General features: G+C 61.9%; 1 protein-coding gene across 9 annotated transcripts in view; it reads right to left on the reverse strand.

The window, feature by feature from the left end:
- DAB2IP (DAB2 interacting protein) overlaps positions 1-21140 on the reverse strand; it is a 209778-nt gene that overhangs the window by 13536 nt on the left and 175102 nt on the right. For all 9 annotated transcript variants that reach the window (XM_065928531.1, XM_065928528.1, XM_065928536.1 and 6 more), the window contains 8 exons: positions 15642-15795; positions 13974-14072; positions 12643-13197; positions 9623-9767; positions 9389-9533; positions 6068-6304; positions 4299-4500; positions 1706-1884 (listed from right to left, as the gene is read on the reverse strand). In XM_065928531.1, the coding sequence (XP_065784603.1) occupies positions 1706-1884; positions 4299-4500; positions 6068-6304; positions 9389-9533; positions 9623-9767; positions 12643-13197; positions 13974-14072; positions 15642-15795 (1716 nt within the window). The remainder of the gene's footprint in view (positions 1-1705; positions 1885-4298; positions 4501-6067; positions 6305-9388; positions 9534-9622; positions 9768-12642; positions 13198-13973; positions 14073-15641; positions 15796-21140) is intronic.

Raw genomic sequence — 21140 nt, forward strand, 5'->3', positions numbered from 1 at the left:
AGGCCAGGCTGCCTAGCGGCAGCCTTTTCCCTGCTCAGCGCAGCATCTTGGGACAGTAGGTTCTGGGGCCTGGAGTGTTCTGGAAAATTCCCCTGAGCTAAATCCAAACCCACAACGCAGTGGCTCTCTGCTATCCGAGGGTCCTGCACCGGGAGCAATGACTTCAAAGCCTCGGGGGGCTCCCTCTGCCTCTTCCCTCCCGTCCCTAGTCAGGCTGCTCACCAAAGTGGGGGCCTGTGCTGAGAGAAGCCTCCACCTGCAGCCTCCTACTGCCACCTCTTGTCTGACTGGCAGGCGGGGGCTGGGGCTTCCGGCAAAAAAAAACAAGGTATCAGAGGAGGATCCTCATGGTGTGACTCAGGCAGGGAGGGTCTGCACCAGCAGCTGTAGGCCACGTCCCCCACCCTCCACCCCAGTCCCCTAGCCTCTCCCTGGCCCCTTCCAGGAAAAGCCGGCTCCTTGGAAGGAGGCACGAAACCAGGTGGGCTTTGGAGGAAAGGATCGGGGGGAGCTGAACAGACTCTGAGTGGGCTGGAGGCAGCAGGAACCTGGGGCTTTGCTGTGGGCTTAGAAAGGAGTTGGCCTTGCCTGGGATGGAGAGGAAGTGCCAGTCGGAGGTGATGGGATAGGACAGGGCAGGTTGTGGCCACTTAAGACCACGGCACTTGGGGGCCGAGAAGAAGTGGACGGGGGAAGTAGGCAGAACTGAGAAACCCGGGCCAACCCTGGGCCCGGGCCACCCTCCACACGCCCGGGTCAGGTCTCCTGACCTCTCGACCGAGGTGTGTCCCCACTTGGACTCTTATTTGCCTCACTTGGCAGGTTGTAGGGACGGCCCCTCAAGACGCAGAGGGACCCGGGGGGAAGGGGCGTCAAGGCCTCTGCATCTCTGGCCTCCTCCTGGGCCTCCAGTCTCTCACACCACATCCCCAGGTCCTTAACCTCAACGCCCTCACTTGCTAAAAGCCTGCCACTGCTGACCCCACCATCTCAGAGCCAGACAGTGCCAGCTCTGCTGCTCCAGCCTCAGCCTTGTGAGCTGGTCCACGACGGTCCTGCTGGACAAGGGGAGTGTTTGACCCCAAGTACAGGCAGCTCACTGTAAATGTTAATGTCCTCGTCTTGACGTCAGTACTCGAGAACATTCTGCCTCCCCCTCCATTGTGTATTGACAGGGCACTCATCCCAGCACTGGGGGTGCAGAGTGGGAGCTGGGCCTCAGCATCTCTAGTTTCCTGGGACTCCCAGCCTGTATGCCTCACGGAGTCCCTGAGCTCCTCCTGAAAACACACCCTGGAGCTCTACTTCCAGAGACTCTGATTCAGGCCCAGGAAATACTAGCTCATACATATACACAAGAGTGGCTGTGACTAGTGCTGACTGGGACCAGTAACTGTTCCTTAACAGAAGACACTGTCTTTCTCCAGGTCTTTGTGCTAGTTCCTTTACCTAAAATGCCTTTTCCACCAATGGAAATGCTACTTTTTCTAAGCTCAAAACTACAGCGCTACCTCCTCTAGGAAGCTTTCCCTGATTTTTCCCAAATAGAATCTCACTCCTGAGGGCCCAAGAACACCCTGAGTCTCATTCGGCTTATTTAATAAACACCAATATAGGTTTCCCCCTCCCCAAAGGAGACTGAAGATGGGCTCTGCCCTGTCGGTACCTGCACCCCACCACACCCAGCACGCCTGGCGGCTCTTACCCAGAGAGATCGTTCTCGATCACCATCTTCTGCAGACCAGCTGAGACGCTGCTGCTGCCGGAGCCGGGCGTAGAGGCCAAGTCGTTGGTCCCCGCAAGCTGTCCACTGCCCGGGGTGCTCAGTGCTGTGTGGACGTCCCTCAGGATTCGAGGCAGAGGCCCCAGCTTGGATACGATGCTCTGCAAAGACATGGCAGGGGGCAGGTGTGAGCCAGGGGGCCACCTGGGGAGGCCAAGTGCACTGGAGCCACCGTGTTCAAAACCACTAAGGAGCCAGAGATGCAGGCCCACCCTCCTTCCCCTGCAGTCAGATTCAGCGGGTCTGGGAGGGGTAGGGAGCTCAGAAGTGACAAATTACAATTTTATCAGCCCCCTGGATATCTCTGGGATGGGGGCAAGGCCCACAGGAAGACACTAACCTAGTCCGAGCCTTTCACCCTGGTCTGTCCTGCCTCAGTGACCCACAGAGAATCTTGGACTTTACCACATTACGTCTCCCCATCAGAGGGGCTTCTGGGGTGGCCCCCTCCCATGTCACCTACTCCACAGGGTGGGCTGAGGCCTGACCCACTTCAACACCTGAGTCCCCAGGGCGATGGCCCAGGCACAGAGAAGGCACTCCTGCTGACAAACAAGCGGCCAGTCAAGCAGAGGGTGGTGCCTGGGCTCGTCTGAACCCTGCCGTCCTGGTTTAGACCGATGGTGGTAAAGGTTCTAGGCCGAGGTGGGGGGCTCTGCCTTCACCTGGCTTATGTCCTGGTTTCCACCGAGGGCTATGTGCAGAAAGCAAGCATGAAAACTCATGTGGTCGACAGAGGGGAGATGTGAGCAGCAAACCGCTCGACTTTAAATCCTGCTCTAACACTGTCAGCTGGGACGGCTGCAAACCACCATCCGTACCTCCCGCCTGGTCATGCAGGCGTGGGGGATGCTGGCCCCCAGCACAGAGGCTCTGGAAGTGGTGGCAGAGTGACAGGTGTTGGCAGCTGTGGAGGAAGACAGGGCTCTGAGCCTCATTTCCATGGCTCCCTCCTGGGTCTCTCGGAGCCAAAGGGCAATGGACATAAAGGAGCAGAAATGACTGCAACGGCTGCTCATGGTGAAAAGCTGGGACTGATCTGAGTGTCCAGTGAACTAAATGGTGCAGTCACACGATTGGACAGTCTGTGCCATTAGAAAGGTCACAGCGGGGTGTGGCACGTATGGTCGGGGATAGATGCCCACGAGAGAAGAACGAGCAACACAGGCGGCAGCGCACGCTAAGTTCTCACTGTAACAGAAAAGGGAAACAACTGCCTGTGTGGGTACCTAATGTGCTCAGAAGCATCAAGAAGGCTGCACACCAGAGCGCCCTGAGTGCTCACCCCTGAGGATGGGGCGGGAGCAGGAGGCCTTCCAGCTCTGGTTCAGCAGCAACTACTTTTGTAATCAGTCCTGAATATTCACTGGAAGGACTGATGCATATTAAAAAGCAGAGACATTACTTTGCCAAAAAGGTCCATCTAGTCAAAGCTATGGTTTTTCCAGTAGTCATGTATGGATGTGAGAGTTGGACTATAAAGAAAGCTGAGCGCCGAAGAATTGATGCTCTTGAACTGCGGTGTTGGAGAAGACTCTTTCGAGTCCCTTGGACTGCAAGGAGATCCAATCAGTCCTGAATATTCATTGGAAGGACTGATGCTGAAGTTGAAGTTCTAATACTCTGGCCACCTGATGGGAAGAATTGACTCATTGGAAAAGACCCTGATGCTGGGAAAGATTGAAGGCAGGAGAAGGGGACAACAGAGGATGAGATGGTTGGATGGCATCACCGACTCGATGGATATGAATTTGAGCAAGCTCTGGGAGTTGGTGAAGGACAGGGAGGCCTGGTGTGCTGCAGTCCATGGGGACGCCAAGAGTCAGGCACAACTGAGCGACTGAACTGAACTTTGTAAGATGCTGTCTCAGAGCCCTGGGGGGCAGCAGAGGTTGTTGAAGTGGGTCCTGGCAGGGCTGGCAGTTGCTGCCCAGAACCTGCCCACTGTGCAGGCTGGGCCTGCTGGGGGCAGTGGAACCCAGGCCACAGGGCCTGCAGCAGTGTCGGAAGTGTTGAGGGAATGACCGTTTCAACAGATGGTCAAGGGCACTTCTGGAAAGTTTTGCAACCTGCTGCCTGACACATGGAGGCGAAACATCTCTAGTCCATCTTTTTTGTTATCAATGGCCTTAACACCCAGAGCAAGGACATTTTAGGAGACACCGCTAAATCTGATCACACTTCCCATGGGTAGGGAGGACAGCAAGCCTTCACCCGTTGGATGCCATCCACTCAGAGGCTCAGCCAAAGCCCCAGTACACAGAGCGGCCTCCCCCAGAAGATGTCGGCGCATGAATGTGGCACCCCCCACCAAGGAAAAGGGCCGAGATCCCTCCCGAGCGTGTGCTGACAGGGCCTGCACTGGATCCTTGGGCTCCGGCACCCTAGTGGGGCTGCTGATTTCCACCACACCAGCAAACCCTCAGACCTCATGGTCACTCTGGGAGGAGCAGCCTAGAACTGCAGCACCCTTTGGCCCACCCACCGCCCCATCATGGCCCGAGTGGACGGGCACCTGCTCCAGCTGGCTGACGGCCTCCCAGAGCAGGGAGTGCAAGCTGGAGAGCTCGCGACCCAGGTCGATGTAGCCTTCGAAGCCAGCCGTGTTGGAGATGGTCTCAGGGTTGGAGATTTCCAGCAGGAAGCGCTGCATGTTGGTCCACTCGTGCTCCAGGAACTGGTTCATGAATGACATGTACTCTTCCTTGCTGCCAAACCTGGAGGAGAGCAGACGGGGTGAGCGCCCTAGGCCCCGCCTGGGAGCCCCCGCACTTCTCTGAGACACCCTCACCCCCTGGGCTCCCATCCCTCCACTCTGGCCACTGGCTTCCACGCCACTTACTCCCCAGCCAGTCAACCCCCATGGATTCAGGGCACTCATGGCTAAGTCTGGAGATCCCCTTCTGGATTTTTCTCCCAGGATCTGGAATGTTCCACGGCCCTCACTTCACATTCACGGCCAGTCTTAATCTCCTTCCTCTTTCCCTCCAAATGTCTGTGGCCCCTGGTGCACAACTGACTCTCAAGTCACACACTTGGCCAGGTCTCTCTGCTAAGCCTTCCGAAACGTTCCTCTTCAGGCACCTCCCTTTGTCCTCAGCTTGGCCAAGTCTGCGGTCACCTTCAGCACCCCAAACTTCCGGGGCTCCCCATCCCAAGGAAATTGATCCAGAAGCCTGGCCGCGTTCAACTGCTCCCTATGCTGCCCCCACAGCCAGCAAGGCCTGCTGGCATCATCTTCTGATCACTCCACGACCTGCAGCCATGGCCTCCCGCATCACCATCACCTCCTGTATCATCCCTGACCCCATCCTTCCACCACTCTGCCTTTACCAGAACCAGAACTCTGCTCTCCTCCTGGCCTCTGGGCTGCTAAATCTTGTTTCCTCCGCTCTTGACCCCTCTGCTGCCAGGCTGAACTTGGCAGACCTTGGAACAGATGACGGCCACCTTGTTCAAAGGCCTCTGGCGGCTCCTACTGCCCTGCCTGGCCTCCAAGTCCCTGCTGCCCTCTAGGGTGGTCTCCCATCTCTCCCGATCTAGTACGTGACATTTCAGGAACGGCACAGTGTCTGGTCCCTCCCTGGCCTGCGTCTCTGTGCCTTGCGTCCTGAACACAGCTGGGGAGTGCATATTCTAGGAAGCCTCCTTCTCTCCTCTCCCAATAAGCAGATGGCCCTCCCAGGAGGCCATGCCACTGTCCATCTTCGCTCTCCCTGCTGAAGTGCTGGCTCCAGGAGGGCGGGGACCAGCGGTGATTCATGGCCCAGCCCTGCGAAGGCATGGAGGGGCTCCATCCATACCTCCTGAGAGCTGCTTTCCGAGCCAGCCCTCCCGTGTCCACCCACTCGCTCTAAGGTACAGCGAGAACACTCAAGCGCTTCATGAACAGACGTCCTTGGCAGCCTTAGACAAGGACAGTCTGGAGCCACCCTGGTGCCCAACCGCAGCGGACGGGTTCAGGAGACATGGGCCCTTCTCCCTTGAAGGCATATTAGTCACTCATTTCAAAAGGAAGCTCGTGAATGTTAAGTATGTGGGAGAATCCTTCTGATAAAACGTTCATTCAAAGAAGCAGAGGAAAGAAAAGATCTTGCCTTATCACCCTTGAAAACTAAGGAAACGCATCACAAAGCCATGTACCTTTAGGAGGGGAGCCTGGGGGTACAGAGGAGAGAGGGATGGAGGGAGAAGACACCGAGGAGGCAGGGACAGGCCTGTCGCCCAGCCCAGCTCTGGGGCAGACCCTGCGCTCACATCGGGGGTGCGGGATGCGGCACTCACTTGGCGAAGTTGGCCAGGTTCTGGGTGACTTTGGCGATGAGGGTGAGCGTGCGGGCGGTGCGGTCGTCGGGGTACTCCTGCAGCAGGTTGAAGAGCGAGGGGGACATGATGGCCGGGCAGAGGAAGCGCAGGAACAGGGAGGCGCTGATGAGCCGCTCGCTGATGTCCGGCCGGCCGCGGCTGCTGCACTCTTGCCTCCAAGAGGCGAACACCTCCTTGAGCTCCCGGGGGAAGACGCTATGTGGGGACAGGGCGGGGGCGGGTCAGTTGCCAGGCTGGGACCAGAGCAGGGAGCTGGTTCTGGGTCCGATGGAACAGAGTTCTGTCCCGTGTCCACCCCGACAGCTACATGACGGCCCAATGCCCAAGTTCTCTGAGCCCACCCCTCCGCCATCCACCATCTGTAGGGCAGGGACGCTGGGGGAGCCAGGCCAGCACAGGGCGGGGACGCCCAGGCCGCAGTTGGTGGGTCTCCCCGAAGGACTGAGTGAGAGGGGATGTCAGCACTGGGGTCAGGTCCCACAGGGCTTCACCCCTGCCCCACCAGGCAAGCGTGGGGTCTTGGGCAGTGGGAGGGACAGACGGCAGTAACAGAGCACCGCTCCTCGGGTCCTGTCCCTGGCTTTTGAGACGGACCCCCTCCGCTCCAGTAACTATACAGGATCTGAGGTTCTCAGCAGAGCTGGGTGATCAAGACGAGGGGAGGACCCTAACCACAGGCTAAGAACACAACTCCTCGCTAACTCGGGCGTGGAGGGAAGCGGAGGCAGGGACCTCCTAGGCCGACCTGGTGAGGGTGGGCAGGGCTCTCGGCACCTGGCTGGGGGCTGTCTCCCCCTGGGCACCTCCTGGGCCGACCTGGTGAGGGTGGGCAGGGCTCTCAGCACCTGGCTGGGGGCTCTCCCCCGGGCACCTCCTGGGCCAAGCTGGTGAGGGTGGGTAGGGCTCTCGGCACCTGGCTGGGGGCTGTCCCCCTTGGGCACCTCCTAGGCCGACCTGGTGGGGGTGGGCAGGGCTCTCAGCACCTGGCTGGGGGCTCTCCCCTGGGCACCTCCTGGGCCGACCTGGTGAGGGTGGGCAGGGCTCTCGGCACCCGGCTGGGGACTGTCTCCCCTGGGCACCTCCTAGGCCGACCTGGTGAGGGTGGGAAGGGCTCTCAGCACCTGGCTGGGGGCTCTCCCCCGGGCACCTCCTGGGCCGACCTGGTGAGGGTGGGTAGGGCTCTCAGCACCTGGCTGGGGGCTCTCCCCCGGGCACCTCCTAGGCCGACCTGGTGAGGGTGGGCAGGGCTCTCGGCACCTGGCTGGGGGCGACCCTGGGCACCTCCACCCTGCCTCAGTGAGGCCCCACCAGGTCAGCCTTTCAGAGGCCTTCCTATCTTTTTCACCCTGGAAGATGGGTGCTCCCTGAATCCAGCCTACACCTGGCTCTCTCACTAGCTCAAGGGGGCTCTGCCCCAGGGCCAGGCCCTCCCGAGGCTTCTGTTTCCTCACTCCCGCAAGGAGAACAAGGCCACCCCTGCTGAGTTCACATAGCCATCTATCTGGAGGCAGGGACCCCCAAGGCCTTAAGCCGCTTTGATCAGCCTGAAAAGCTTTTGCCCAACAAGCCCAGCAGACTCAGGCAGTGAACGTGGCTGAAACAACAAGGACGTGGCCAGAGAGGAAGTGAGGGCATATGACCTTTAGCCCTGGCCCCCTGAAGCGCCTGGCACAGGGCTGCACAGGGGACAGGCGCTGAGTGATAACATCTATCAACGGCCTTGTTCAGAACTGAAGCGGGACCTCCACAAACGCCACAAAGAGGAAATGGAAAACCACTGTCCACGGATATGTTCCCCTGTGTCCCACACCCGGCCCGCCCTGGGTGAAACCACAGCCCAAGGGTGGGAAGTGTGTTCCAGACTTCAAACTCTCTGGTTGCCCCTCCTGGCCGGGTGCCAAGGGTCATCTTCAGCTCGGCACAAAAGGCCAGGAAGGGCACAGTGAGGACCTCGTGTAACCCTGGGGCAGGGGGGCCTGGGCTGGCAGCATCAACCCCACCGGCTCTGCCCTGACCCAAGGCTGTCGCTCTCTTCGCAGGCCTGCCTCTGCCTGTGCCTGTCCTTCGGGAGCAGCAAAACCAGGCCCTCCGGGTGCCCAGCCCTGAGCTGAGGAGTCTGCCCACCCCCAGGGTGCTCAAGGCACTCTGATGGGAGCAGGGCTGTGAGCCAGGGTGGCTGTGGGGGTGAGCTGACTGTTTCTGGCGACATAATAAAGAAGCGCCACAGAGGGGAGCCTGACACAGGCCTCCCAGCAGGACAGGAAAGAACACGACCAAAGAAAGAAGCAAGCTACGGCCAGATGTGGGACGGAGGAATGGGGCCAGGAGAGCCACTCGGGTGGGGAAGGGAACGTAGGTCCTGAGCTGGAGTGGTGACCAAGGAAAAAAACCTGGGCAGCTCCTCCACCGTGAAAATAGGGCCACTTTTGGGGGCTGGTAGTACGGTCCCCTGGACAGTCCCACAGCCATCTCTGATGAGGCTGTACTAGCCCAGTGGCCACCGTTCACATGTGCTGGGACGCTTGCCTCGCATGGAGTGGCCAGGGACTGACGGTGAGCCAGACTGCAGTCCTGTAGGAGCAGCCTGCCCTGCACGCTTCCGCTCCTCTCCGGGGCCGCCAGGGGCCCATAGAACTTGGTCCTAGGAAAGCCCAATCCTCCTCCTCAGTTCTCTACGGTCCCAGCGGGAGGCCACCCGGTGTCCAGGCCCCACACAGGCGCCTGCTGGAGCCACCCCAAGCCTGTGACCTGAGCACCAGCTTCCACGGCCAGGTGAGGAGTCCCAGGTGAAGCCATCCGCCCACCCCACGGGTGCCTGAGCAGAGCCTTGGGCGTCTGGCTCCTCGTGCGGCCGCAGCACCTACAAGGGGGCCAGGCGGAATGCACTGTTCAGCATGTGTAAGGGACTGCTGGGTCTGAATCCTCAACAACGCACAAGCCATGTCCTGCCTGCACACTCTGGGACACTCCTACGTCTGAGCCCAGGAAGGACCAGCTAGATGCAGCAGGGTCAGGCAGAGGGTGGGTTCCAGTCCCAGGGCCCTGACTCTGAAGCTGTGTTACCTGCCCTCTCCCTATTAAACCTCAGGTCTCCTGTTGGGAAAGACAGAGGAGAGTGCCTCGCTGGGCTCTCGGGATGGGATGACGCCCACAGGGGCCAGCCCAGCGCCCAGCTTGCTCTAGGCACCCAGCCTGCACAGAAGGATGTGGGGAGAGGGAGGGATACGGGGTGGGACCCTGGGCAGCAGAGGCCAAGCGGGCGTGGGGGGCAGCACTGACCAGTAGGAGTTGATGATTTTGCAGAAGGCCAGCTCGCAGCACATCTTGAGGTTGCCCTGGTGCTCGGGGAGGTCAGCGGCCGAGCACTTGCTTGGGTCCACTTCGCAGTTCTCATCCGACTCGTACAGGGCTTTGATGAACTCCCCTGCGGCCGAGAGGGCAAGAGGGGGCGGTGAGGACCCGCCAGGCATGCCCCACCCCGACCCTCTTGCCCAGTCAACCCACACCCGCTACCTAGTGCGTCCTGCAGGTACTTCTGGCCCACCAGCTTGAGGTACTCCTCGATGGCCTTGGTGGCCAGCGTGTTCTCCCGGAAGATGAGGTGCTCGTTGTCCCCACAGCGGTCCACCTCCGACATCATCAGGTCCGTCAGGAAGTCCTGTGGAGCCAGGTGAGGAGAATGGAACCTGAGCAGGCCTGGCAGGTAAGGCCCCAGGGGTCCAGACCCGCGCTCCCTGGCCAGGAGCCCCTGCTCCGTGAGGCTGCTGCATCACCGAGCTGCCGAGTCCCACCTGTGGGGGCTTCTGGGGCATGAGAGCAGGGCAGCCTGATGAGGGGACATGGTGACATCTGAGCTGGACCCCAGATCAGGGGGGCAAGAGCCCCTGCATCATGGCCAGACCTGTGGGACTCAAATCTCTGCTCAGCCCTGCCCTGGCCTGGCAGGGTGACAGAAAAAAGCATCCCATCCCAGGGCTGGGGAGGACAGACAGGCTGCCCTGCCCCCTCGTACAAGCAGCTACAACTGTCCACCCATCACTGTGATGAGGTCTCCCATGCCTGACAAGAGCTCGTTCTGTGCAGCTTCACAGGGAAGGAAGACAAGAGGCAGAGGCAGGCCAGCTGTCCGCGAAGGCGGTGAGCTGGTGCTCAGATGGAGGGACACGGACCTCTGCTTGGGTGGGAAGGTGGTCCTGGTTATAGCACAGCTCCTCGGGCAGACCCAGGAGGGAGCCTGAGCCCACGCCTTCCCTCCTGACTGCGGGAAGCTCACAGGAACCTGCTGCACCCATCCAGGTGGAAATACCCCTCACCTCGGAGCCTGTGCCTCCTCACGCCCACGGCCAGCCTTGTGACCTGGGGAGGGGAGAGGACAGGCAGGAGGCAGGGGTCAGGGACCAGGGGGCGGCGGGGGCACCGGGCAGGCGCCGGCCAGCACAGAGGCCGGGTGGCTGGCGTTGCACTGGGGCTACTGATGCTCCGGAAATGCCTCACCCAACGTGACCAACTTCAGGGCCCTCTGAAATCACAAGCGGGCCTTGAAATACAGAACTGAACTCTGGGCCCTGGAGACCCGGTTGGCCAACAGACAGAAACAGGAGGGCCAGGGTGGGGAGTGGCAGCTGGTCTCTCCAGGGACCACACAGCCTGAGGACCCTTTCTGACCGCCGGTGACCTCTAGGGCCTCCTCCTCTGAACACAGAACAGCAGACGTCAGTACTGCGCGTACTGCTCTGCTCATGCCCACGGGCCCTCCTGAGCTCCTGGGGCAGGTGCGAGGCCCAGGTGGGGGTGAGGAGGGGCTCTCCTTAGAGCCAGGACCCGACGGGGCTGGGAAACAGGCACGGAACAGGAAACTGACCTGTCCAAGGTCACACAGCTACCGGGACCAAATATGGCCTGAGTGTCTTATTAGGTAGGTCCCATTTCTCCTACTGCACTGAGTGGGGGTCGGGGAGATGACAGGGGGCAAAGCATGCCCAAGGCCCTCTCCCGGGACTCAGGGCCCTCGGCACGTGCTCCGGAGAGAGGCTTCTCACCCCTTAGCTCCCCAGGGGCTCAGAGCTCAGATGCACATCACCCCAGCAGCCTGAGTCGCTCCCCCCACCCAGCAGAAGGTCCGCTGAGGAGCCAGAGCCCCAGCTTCCGTCTCCTTCCACAATGAGCACCCTGATTTCTCCTGTCTCAGCTGTGAGCCTGAGCAAAGGTCCCTTCAGATCAGGGTCAGCCTCCCAGGCCAGCCCAGCCCTCAGGGGTCGCTTACTGTAAGGACAGACCTAGAGGCAGAAAGGAGGCTTCTCGAGCCCCTGCTGCCTTCCTTGCTCTCCCTCTGGGGCCAGAGGAGGAGCTGGTCCAAACACAGAGGAACGGAGTGCCCCGTGGCCATGGAGAAGTAGCTCTCCTGGTCCCCCACCACGAGCCCAAGAGGCAGGGGCTCTGAAGGGTCGCAAGGAGGCCAGGGCCTCCTGGATCAGGCAGAGAGAGATAATAAGGGCTCTGATGGACTGCGCACCCTGGTCTCTGCCTGGAACTGACGCCTGACCCCCAACCTGTGTCTCCCCCCAAGCCCAGGCTGAGGGCTCGGAACCTTGAGCAGGGAGGGCAGTCCCTCACCCTCACCACAGCCCATGAATCATGCCACATCTGGAGGGCAGAGGCTGGCCCCTGGGGCAGGCACCCATGGCCTTCTGCAGCATGGATGGACCCCACGTTCAGCCTTTCTCCACTGCACCCTCTTTGAGTAGCTCCCCCAAGGACTCCCAATGCAGGGGGCAGGGTGAAGAGAGGGGCCAATGGAACTATGTTCTACTATGCTGGGCGGGTAAGCATGTGGAGCCTTCTAGAAGGAGCCGACCTGTCCGCAAAGACCAGTGAGTGGGTGGGGCTGGGCGTGGCCTGGCAGAGAGGCAGGTGGAAGGGGTGGGGAGGACAGTGGGGGCCCTCCATCCCTGGAGCAGGGCCTGCTGGAGGGTTCGGGCATGCTCTGCTCCAGGTGCTCCGGAGCTAGGGAGGCTGCCCACCAGACAGACAGCTGCGACGGTGACTGTGCCCCGTGTGCGTACACTGGGAGTGAGGGGGAGTCTGGGGCTCAGACAGCGGCTGCACCCTGGCCATCACCTGCTGCGATGTGTGACGAACTCAGCACACCAGACGTGTGTGTCTGGGTCGCTGGGACCCATGTGCTGGCAGAGGTGGACCTCGTGGACTGCTCCCCTGGAGCCTCAGGGAGGGGCGGGCCCTCTGGGGCAGTGGGGAGGCCCTAAACCCACCTCCTCGTTGCAAGCCATGTTGTAAACCACGGGCTGCATACCAGCCTCTGGGATCAGCTCCAACCACGGAGGGGGTGCACGAAGCCCCCACCCTTCAGGATGCAGCTCCAGATTTAGGGGGCCCATTTAGCTATGACCGGTGCCTCCAGCAGAGCTGAAGTCCATGATGTGGACGCAGGGACCGGCAGGTCATCTGGCGCCTGTCCCCCAGCCTTCCACGGGGCCCATGGGAGGCAGCATTCCACCCGAGGCCCACGCACCTACCTTCACCTTGCCCGTGCTCTGAAGGATATGCACCAAGGCGGACGCCATCTCCTCCTTGGTCTTGGCGCTGAGGATGGGCTCGAGGGCGGCGCAGAGGCCCAGGTAGTGGTTGGTAATGTGCTCGGCGAACTCCTTGTACATCTCCATGGGCAGGATGGTGATGGTCTGGTAGCGTGCCTTGATGCGGATCATGGGCCCGGGGCCCTTGCCGCCCTTCGGGTTGGGCGTCACCACCGGGTACCACTTCTCCACGAACTGCCGGCCGGCCACGGAGGCGGCGGGCAGGCTCACCAGGCCCAGGTAGCTGCTCCGCTCCTTCTTCTTCTTCTTGTCGGTCTCGCGGTACAGGTGGACGGTGACCGTGCGCAGCGGCGGCAGGTTGTGGAACTCGAAGTGCTCGCCCCAGAAGACGTTGTCGGTCTTCAGCTTGCCCGTGGTGCGCGCGTACAGCACGTCGTCCAGGCACAGCTCGCACAGGTACTTCTTCTTGGCCGGCAGGTCCTTGGCCTCGATCACCCACAGCTTCAGAATGTGCTCCACACGCCGGCTGTTGTCCTGCACACGCGTGGGCGGGGGAGGGGGCGCAGTGACCAAGGGGCCCGGAGCCTGGCCCCTGCCCAGCCCGGAGCCGGGAAGAGCTCTCAAAACTGGTCAGGGCCAGCTCTGGAGTCTGAAGGACATGGGGCCGGATCTCTGCTCTGCCTCGCTCACCAGCTCACCGACCTCGGGCAAGCAACCACCTATGACCATCTAAGCTTTAGGTCCCTCTGTCATGCAAGTCTGCGAGCCGAGAGCAAGTTAAGAGGCCAGCACGATGCCTGGCACAGGGTGGCCGCTGACTGGCTCTTGGGCAGCTTGCTGATCTGCAAAGTCACACGGAGACAAGCACCGCTGAGGTCCTTCCTCAGCGATGGCACAGTGACCGGAGCTCAGCTCCAGGCCGAGTCGGCCAGAAGCAGTGATGACAGCCGGGGAGAGGCCTGGGGGCAGTGGGAACCCTGGGCAGCGGGTGCCAGCCTGGGCCGGCAGTGCTTGCCTGGAGGAGGGGACTGGTGGCTAAGCTAGACTTGAAGGGCTGGGCAGGAATTGGCCAGGGGCTGGGGAAGGGGGCACAAGAGTTCCAGACAGGACACCGGCATCCAAAAGGCTGATCCGGGGTTCTCTGGCCCGGCCTCCCAGCTGTGCAGCTCAGCCTCTTTCCGAGCCCAGCACTATGTCCCGCTCCGGCCCCAAACACACCCCAGTCCCAGCCCCCTCCAGAGACCCCGCCCTCTGCTCTCTCGGCGTCCAGCCTCCGCCCCGCGCTCTGGGGGCCGGGGACACAGGCCCACCTTGTTGGGATGCACGGCTCGCCGCAGGTTCTCCATCCACTTATCACGTTCGGCTGCTGACCGGCAGGAGAAGCACTTGCTTCCCGAGGACGTCGTCACCTGTGGGGGCAGCACAGTGTCACGGGGAGGGGGAGGCACGAAGGAGGATCTCTGGGGCTGGGGGGGAGGAGGGACCCGGGCTGCCAGGTCTGACGGCACCGCAGCCTCAGGGAGGAGGCACGATGAGACGCACGGTGGCCCATGGACTTTAGGTTTGCAGGTGGTGCCCCGAGACCTGCGGTCCTAGAGCAGGACGGGGACAGGACAGCAGCCAGCCCCATGCCAACTGGCGCCTGAGCCCCGCCTCGGGGCCCTCTGTCCTCAGGAAAGCATCTCTCTGAGTCTACCCTCATTCTCCTGGAGATGGTGGAGACAGTCAGAGGGCACTGAGGTCTCCCTCTACCGCTGGAGCCACAGGTACCCAGGAGACAACCCCGGGTCGACCTGGAGGCGGCCTTGGTCCTCAGCTGACACCTGTTGACGATGCATCTCTCTGTTAGTGTGATGGCAGTGGTGGTCACAGAGGGCTAGAGAACCGAGAATGGTCTTTCTGGGTGTGCTGGGCCCGGGGGTCTGTCCTGGAACCCTGACCCTCCCTGCCCTGTCTGGCTTGCGCATCCTCTAATCTTCTCTGGGCGAGGGAGCCCAGCCCAAGCTGCTCCTACTCTGTCCCGCTGTCCCCTGCACCTCGCTGAGGGCCATATCCAGCCATTCAGGAGCCAAACAAGCCCCAGCATCCCCTGCTGTGCACCAGTGGGCACTAGCATCGGGCGCCCCCTGCCCCAGACGGAGAAGTCGGAGCCCGGAAGGAATCCAGCGGGGCCAGGAGTCCTGAACCAGAAACAGCATCCATGGGGGCTCGGGGCTGGGGCAGGTGCCAGGTACCACCCCAGTCTCCCCCTGGAGCTGGGGGCGCCAGGAGGTTGCCATAGCAGTTCCAGGCTCATGCCTCTATCGGAAAGCTCCCCTAATTATGCAAGATCGTCAGGGGTGGGAGGCTTCCCAGAGACAGAGGTGGGAAGAGAAAACGAGTAATTAGAGAAGCAATTAGGAACTCCCAGGAACACCTGCGACATTAGTTACCCGGGTCCTGACTTGGCCTCGTGAGCTCTGATATCTCTGGGCTGGATTCCCCATCTACGGGAGGCACTGGACAGGGATCCCCAGGGAACAGCCTGGCCAGACGGGGTGGTGGCCCCTCTGCTCTCACACCTCGGGTCACAGAACGGCAGGGCAGGGAAGATCCTGGCTCTCACCACGCAGAGGACAGAGAAGGGGGTACTCTCTCCACAGCCCCGCACCGCACTGGAGGGGTTTCACAGAGAGGTGAGCAGGCTTGAGCCATCATTCCCCATACACCTTGGGTGTCCCTTCCACCCACTAGGGACTCCTGCACATCCCCGCGTGGGGGACAGTGCTGGTCAGTCTCCAAGGAGACCATGGGGCAGGAATGAAGCCCCCATCTCCCAGCTCCACTTGGTCTCTTGGGAGCCCAAAAGCTCTGACAGTTTCTGGTCACTGCCCCTAAGAGTGGAGGCCACAGGACACTCCAGGAGAGCGGCTGAAGGAGACTGGCCTCCCGCGGGAGGACACCTGGGCCCACCCCCCACCCGCCCCCCCCGGACCCACCTCGAAGCAGTAGTCCTGGCCCAGGATGCTGCTGTGCACGGGCTTGATGACCACCTCCTCCTCCATGCTGAGGTCCAGCGCCTCCACCGCGCTGCTGGGGCTGAGCAGGGACTCGTGGGAGCGAGACTCTTTCAGCCTGGGCATCAGATGAGACCTGGGGGCGGGCGGCAGGAGTGCCAGGTCAGCCTGCCCTGTCCCCTCCCTTCCCCTCTCCTCCCAGGAGGCCTGCCCAGAACCCCCTGCAGAGGCCATCACACCGTGCCTCAACGCCCACAGTCCTTTCTGTCTTAAGGCAGATTCAGGAGTGTGGGGCAGGGGGGATGGTGGTGCTGGAGTCAGAGACCCACAGGGAAGAGCAGACCCGACCCAGGCAGCCTTCCGGGGTCGGATGCCTTCCCCACCCCCCGGCCCCCTTGCAAGACAGAAGCAATCGCCCTGTCCCAACATTTCTCCAGGCCACCACTGCCGATGGAGTCCTTTCTCATACACCAGCACACCCACCCACCGGCCCCAGGTGAGGCAGGTATGCCGTGGGACTCCGTGCTCCCTTCTTACACCCAAGGACCATGAGGTTCAAAATGGAAGGGATGGAGCTGTCTCTGCAGTGCTGAGAGGCACTCAGTGAGAGCTAAGAGGCAGACAGGGGGCACGCGCTGGGGCTCGGGGGCCAGGCCAGGGTCAGGGGGCCCAGCACTGTCGGGCCCTGAGCAAGTCACTTCCCTGAGCCTCGGTTTCCCTGGCCCTTTCCACAGAAAGCATCTCAGATGGCACCTGGTGCTTGATGTAAGTCCACCCAGAGAGGCTCAGGTCCCTTTCCAGAGTCAACAGGACACAGAAGGCAAGACACCAGGGCCCCTCTCCCACAGGCGGGGGCACAGGAAAAGCTTAGCAGCCAGGCCTGCTCAGACCACCCCAGGGCAGAGGCGGGCAGGCCACGGCCCCGCGCAGGTACAAACTCCGTACTTAGATCACCCAGACCTCCCCAGCTCCAACATCCTCCAGCCATTCAGTTCCTGGTCTCCAAGGGTTAAGCCATCACCTCTCCCTGCATCTCCAAAAAAGACCCTTCCCCACTCAGGTCAGTGAGGCGTGGTAGGACCACCACACAACTCCCCGCAGGGCACACAGCCTGGAACCCATTTCCATAAGCACCTGCAGTAAGAGGAGCTGAGGCCCCTGTGTGTGGACCCAGGAGCTCAGAGATGAGCTGCACCGGCTCTACCCAGAGGGCATCACAGAGGCCACCCTCCAGCCCCAACACTTTGCATCTCCCCTGTCAATGGTCCTCGTGTAGGCACGGCATGGGAGTCAGAGCTGGAAATGGGATCTCAGCTCCTGTGGGCCCCACAGCCCCACCAAGAGACCCAGTCAGGCTCCCCGTAAGTGCTCCCCCATGCCCAGCGGGAAGCAGGCACAGAGCAGGGCTCCCGTTGGTCGCTGGAGCCAATGCCTCAGGCAGGACTTCTGAAGGTTCCCAGGGGAATGGACCAGAGGGACGCTGTGAGAGGCTTAAAGCCGACTGGAACCCACCCAAACCTCCCCAGGACCCACTGGAGAACTGAGGCCAATGGCATGCACAGCTGCGGTGCCCCCCGCACCTCCAGGCCCTCTCTGGGAGGCAGCACTGAGTACATGCAGACACACACACACAGACACACACACACACACAGACACACACACACACACACACAGACACACACACACACACACAGACACACACACACACAGACACACACACACACACACCCCCCCCCCCCCCCCCCCGTGCCACTCCACTCCACACGAGGTGCTGACAGCTCTTACCATGATGAGCCCCCCAGGTCCTGCTCGAGTGGCCCAACCTCCTTTCCCCTCCCAGGGCTGACTAGTGCCGTGGGTGGAGCTGCCGTCCACTGAGCTGAGATTCCACCCTGGGCCTCCCTCCTGCAACGCGGTTCCATACCTCAGTGCAAGGGATGCCCGGCCTCAGATGCCAGGGAAATCACCCAGCCTCCGATGGGCTGGGACTCAGACCCCCAGACCAGCTGTCTGGGGCTGAAGACCCAGCCCACGGACCAAGATCCAAGATCGGGCTGCTTTCTGGCCCAGCCCAGAAAGCCCTGCCAGGTAAGATGCTGGGAGTGGGGCGGGTGGAGCACAGACCCAGGAAGTGTGGGGAGGAGCTGGCAGGCTGGGGCCGCCTCCTGCCTGGGGCACCTGAACCAGCCAGCTGGGGAGAGGCAAGGGAGACCCGTTCTACGGATTGGGCCTGCCCAGGGAAACCTCGGCGGGGGGTGGGGGCGGGTCCTGGTTCTACAGCCCCAGGAGCATGGCACACCCAGGCCAGACCCTAAAGCAGCCAGACCCTTCCTCCTCCTCCCCCACCATCCTGCTCCACGAACATGCCCCGGCTGGCCCGGGCCTCACTGGGAAGGTTCCTGACGGCATGGAGGTGCTGGGGGAAGCTCGCGGTTGAGGCATCCTGGCTGCGGCGGCCCAGCCCTGACCCTCCCCACCTCCCAGGGAGTCTCTCAGTGGCAGGGCCTGGAGCAGGGGCCCCACCCTGCCCCTGCAGCCCCAGCTGACCAGGAGGAGGAGGAGGAAGGGGTGGGGGCGGGGCCCAGGGAGGCCCAGTGGCCGCTCCTAGATCTCCCAGGTGCTTCTGGGACAGGAGCCAAGGGCTGGGTTCTGACCACTGCCCCATGATGGGGAGGCCTGGTGGGCCTGTGCTGACTCAGGTGCAGACGCTCAGCCTTCCCTCTCACCTGCAGTCCACCTGCCCCCAAGGCTTGTGCGGGCAATGGGCACCTATCTGTCAGGCCCTGGCACGCAGCTCTGGGCCCAGAGGGGAGCCGGTCTGCTGTGCCCCTGCACGGCGGGACCTCCTGGCAGAAGGAGTCTGTCCATGGAAGTGACTGATAAGATGACTGACTGGGGCTCAGGGAGGGGGAAAGGTCACGTGGTCACTTCCTGGACCCAGGAGGCCCACCTCACCTAAGAACCATTTCTTCCAGGAAGCCGGCCAGCCCTGTTCCAGGCTCACAGCACAGCATCCCTAACACTCGGCTCAGGGACTCTGGCCCCATCCATCACCACGGCAGGCTTCGACCCAGCCCGCCTCTGCTCCGGCCAGCATTGCTGAGCACTTCCTTTCTCACCTCCAGCCCCTGCCTTGTCCCAGGCTGGGCCCGAAGCCCATCTGGGGAGGGAGAGGGGCAGGGCAGAGGCTACCACAGGCTGCCAGACTCCACAGGGGCAGCGTGGAAGCACAGTGTCCCTTCCCAGGAAACTTGGTAAGGCGATGAGACGGTGCCCCGCTCCTGCCCTGCTCGTGGGCACCTGCCTCCTCTAGGCCAAGGTCACATTCCACGGCACACAACTCTGCCAGGAACACTCATCTGCCCATTTCACAGAAAGGTAAGATTGGCTCAGGGAGTGGCAGTCCCTGCATCTGCCCAAGGCTCCTGCGGGCAGGGGGACCGGTTGGTCTGGGAGCCCCGCCCATGGCTGTCCTGTGTGGTGTGGGGGCCTGGGCTCGGCGGCCATCGTATGCAAGGCCCACACCTGGGTTAGGCCAGTCCCTGCTGCCCTGAGGCTGCGGTGGGAGAGAAGGTGGGCCCAGCACGCCCACCGCGTGGCCTCCCCAGGGACCTCCCGTGGGCTCTGGGGACCAGAGTCTCAGTCCTCGGGGAGATGGCACTGAAGTGGGCAAAGGCATTGGCAGGGGGCCCTGCCTGCGCAGGTTACCCCCGTGCCCAGGCCTGGGCCACTTCTCACCCAACCCTGCCAGGGACGCTGCATGACCGCGTCGGGTCAGAGAGGATACAGAACCGGGTCCCACCTCAGGGATGTGGGCTCCGCGTGCCTGGCCCTCCTCCCCGGGCCTGGCCTCCCCTGGGCTGTGCCCGCAGGCGACACCACACACAGCGCTTTGCTGAATCCTCACAGACTGAGAGGTGGACGCTGACCTGACCCTGGAGAGGCCTCCTGCAAGAAGGCAGGTGACCTGCCCAGGGTCTCAGCTCCCTCCTGGGGTCACTTCACATCCCAGCAACCCCCACCCCCAGGGACCCTCTCCTTATCTGAAACAGAAAGAACTCTTTGTCTCAAATGGAAATAAATGGTAACAAGCAGAGGATGGTTTGCAGGGAGAGGCATTCCCCAGGCGTTGGAGTCATGAAGACGGGGTTTCCGTCAAGGCCATATGAGCTCAGCTGCAGCCCTGCTGGCCGGGGTCCACCTCACCCTGGGCTCATCTTCCCCGGGAGTCACGGTTCCCTCAGGCAGGCCTCCCAGAACCCAGCAAAACCCTCAACACCCAGCAAAAGCACCTCTTCTTCCAGGCAGCCTTCCCAGACTCCCTGGGCAGAGGTGGACCCCGAGCCCTGACATTTATCAGGCTGTACTGGAAGGCCTGTGGCAGAGCATCTCCTCGCCAGGCAGGAAGCTCCTTATGGGGAGGGAGGCATTTGGAGCAGGGCTAAGAGTCAAAGCCCCGGAGTTTCAGGACCAAGGCCCCAAGGTCAGCTGAGTCGCGGGGAGAGAAGGAGGTTGGCTGTGATGGAAGAGAATCCTTTCTCAGCCCCCAGACACTGGTGAGCAGAAGAGGCAAAACGACCCAAGCGCTGGTCTCAGGGGCAGCTGCACCGCAAGATCGTCCCACACCCCGCTGATGTCTGGACCCTCAACAGCCCCCCAGCCCCTGGGGGTCCCCATGTCCCCCCTTCCCCACCTGGACCAGCTGCTCAGGAGGCCTTTACCCGTATCCTCCATGCATGGAATCCTCATACTTCCCAGAAAAGAAGAATAGGGGGATGCCACGATTCTCAGGCCACAGGCAGGAGAGCCAAGGCCACGGGGGAGGAAGGCTGCCCTGACCGCCCCTGCCTCTGAGAGGTGTCCTGGTTCAGACCTGGGGGCAGTTGAGGAGGGGGATGGCACCCTCCCACCGGATGGGCCCCTCTGCCTTGCCCCTGCAGCCTCATAGTGCTTCAACCTGGGGTTGAGCCCTCCCTGCAACTCTACCCCCACACAACACACCCCAGCAAGTGACCCAGACCCTCCTCTGCCGCAGGTCCCAGGCCAGCGGGAATTCCCACCCTCTGGCAGCTTCTGCCTGCGCTGTCTCCTGGATGCGTCCCGCCTTCCCCTCCAGTCTCTCTCACCCGACAAGGGCCTTCTTTCTCAGCCTTCAAAGCCCAGTCTGAAGGTGGCCATCATCACACACGGTCTCCCTAGACAGATGAGAGCTTACACCCAGGCCAGGCGGCTAAACACCACTCCACACATTTTCCCACCCAACTCCTTACCCGATTCTCAAGCGAGCCCGTCAGGACTGAGGGACCGCACCTCGGAAAGGCCAGGTGGCTTGCCCAGGATGGCACAGGTGACAAGTGGCCGAGGGGGACCCGAGCCCCACCCGGCAGACTCCGAGCCTAATGGCATCTGCCCGAGCCTCCATCTCCCCACTGGCAGCCTTCTGGGGCCACAGTCAGCTGATCTGCTCGCCGTGACCCCTCA

The sequence above is a fragment of the Muntiacus reevesi genome, chromosome 3 (assembly GCF_963930625.1).
Source record: "Muntiacus reevesi chromosome 3, mMunRee1.1, whole genome shotgun sequence".
NCBI classification, from domain to species: domain Eukaryota; kingdom Metazoa; phylum Chordata; class Mammalia; order Artiodactyla; family Cervidae; genus Muntiacus; species Muntiacus reevesi.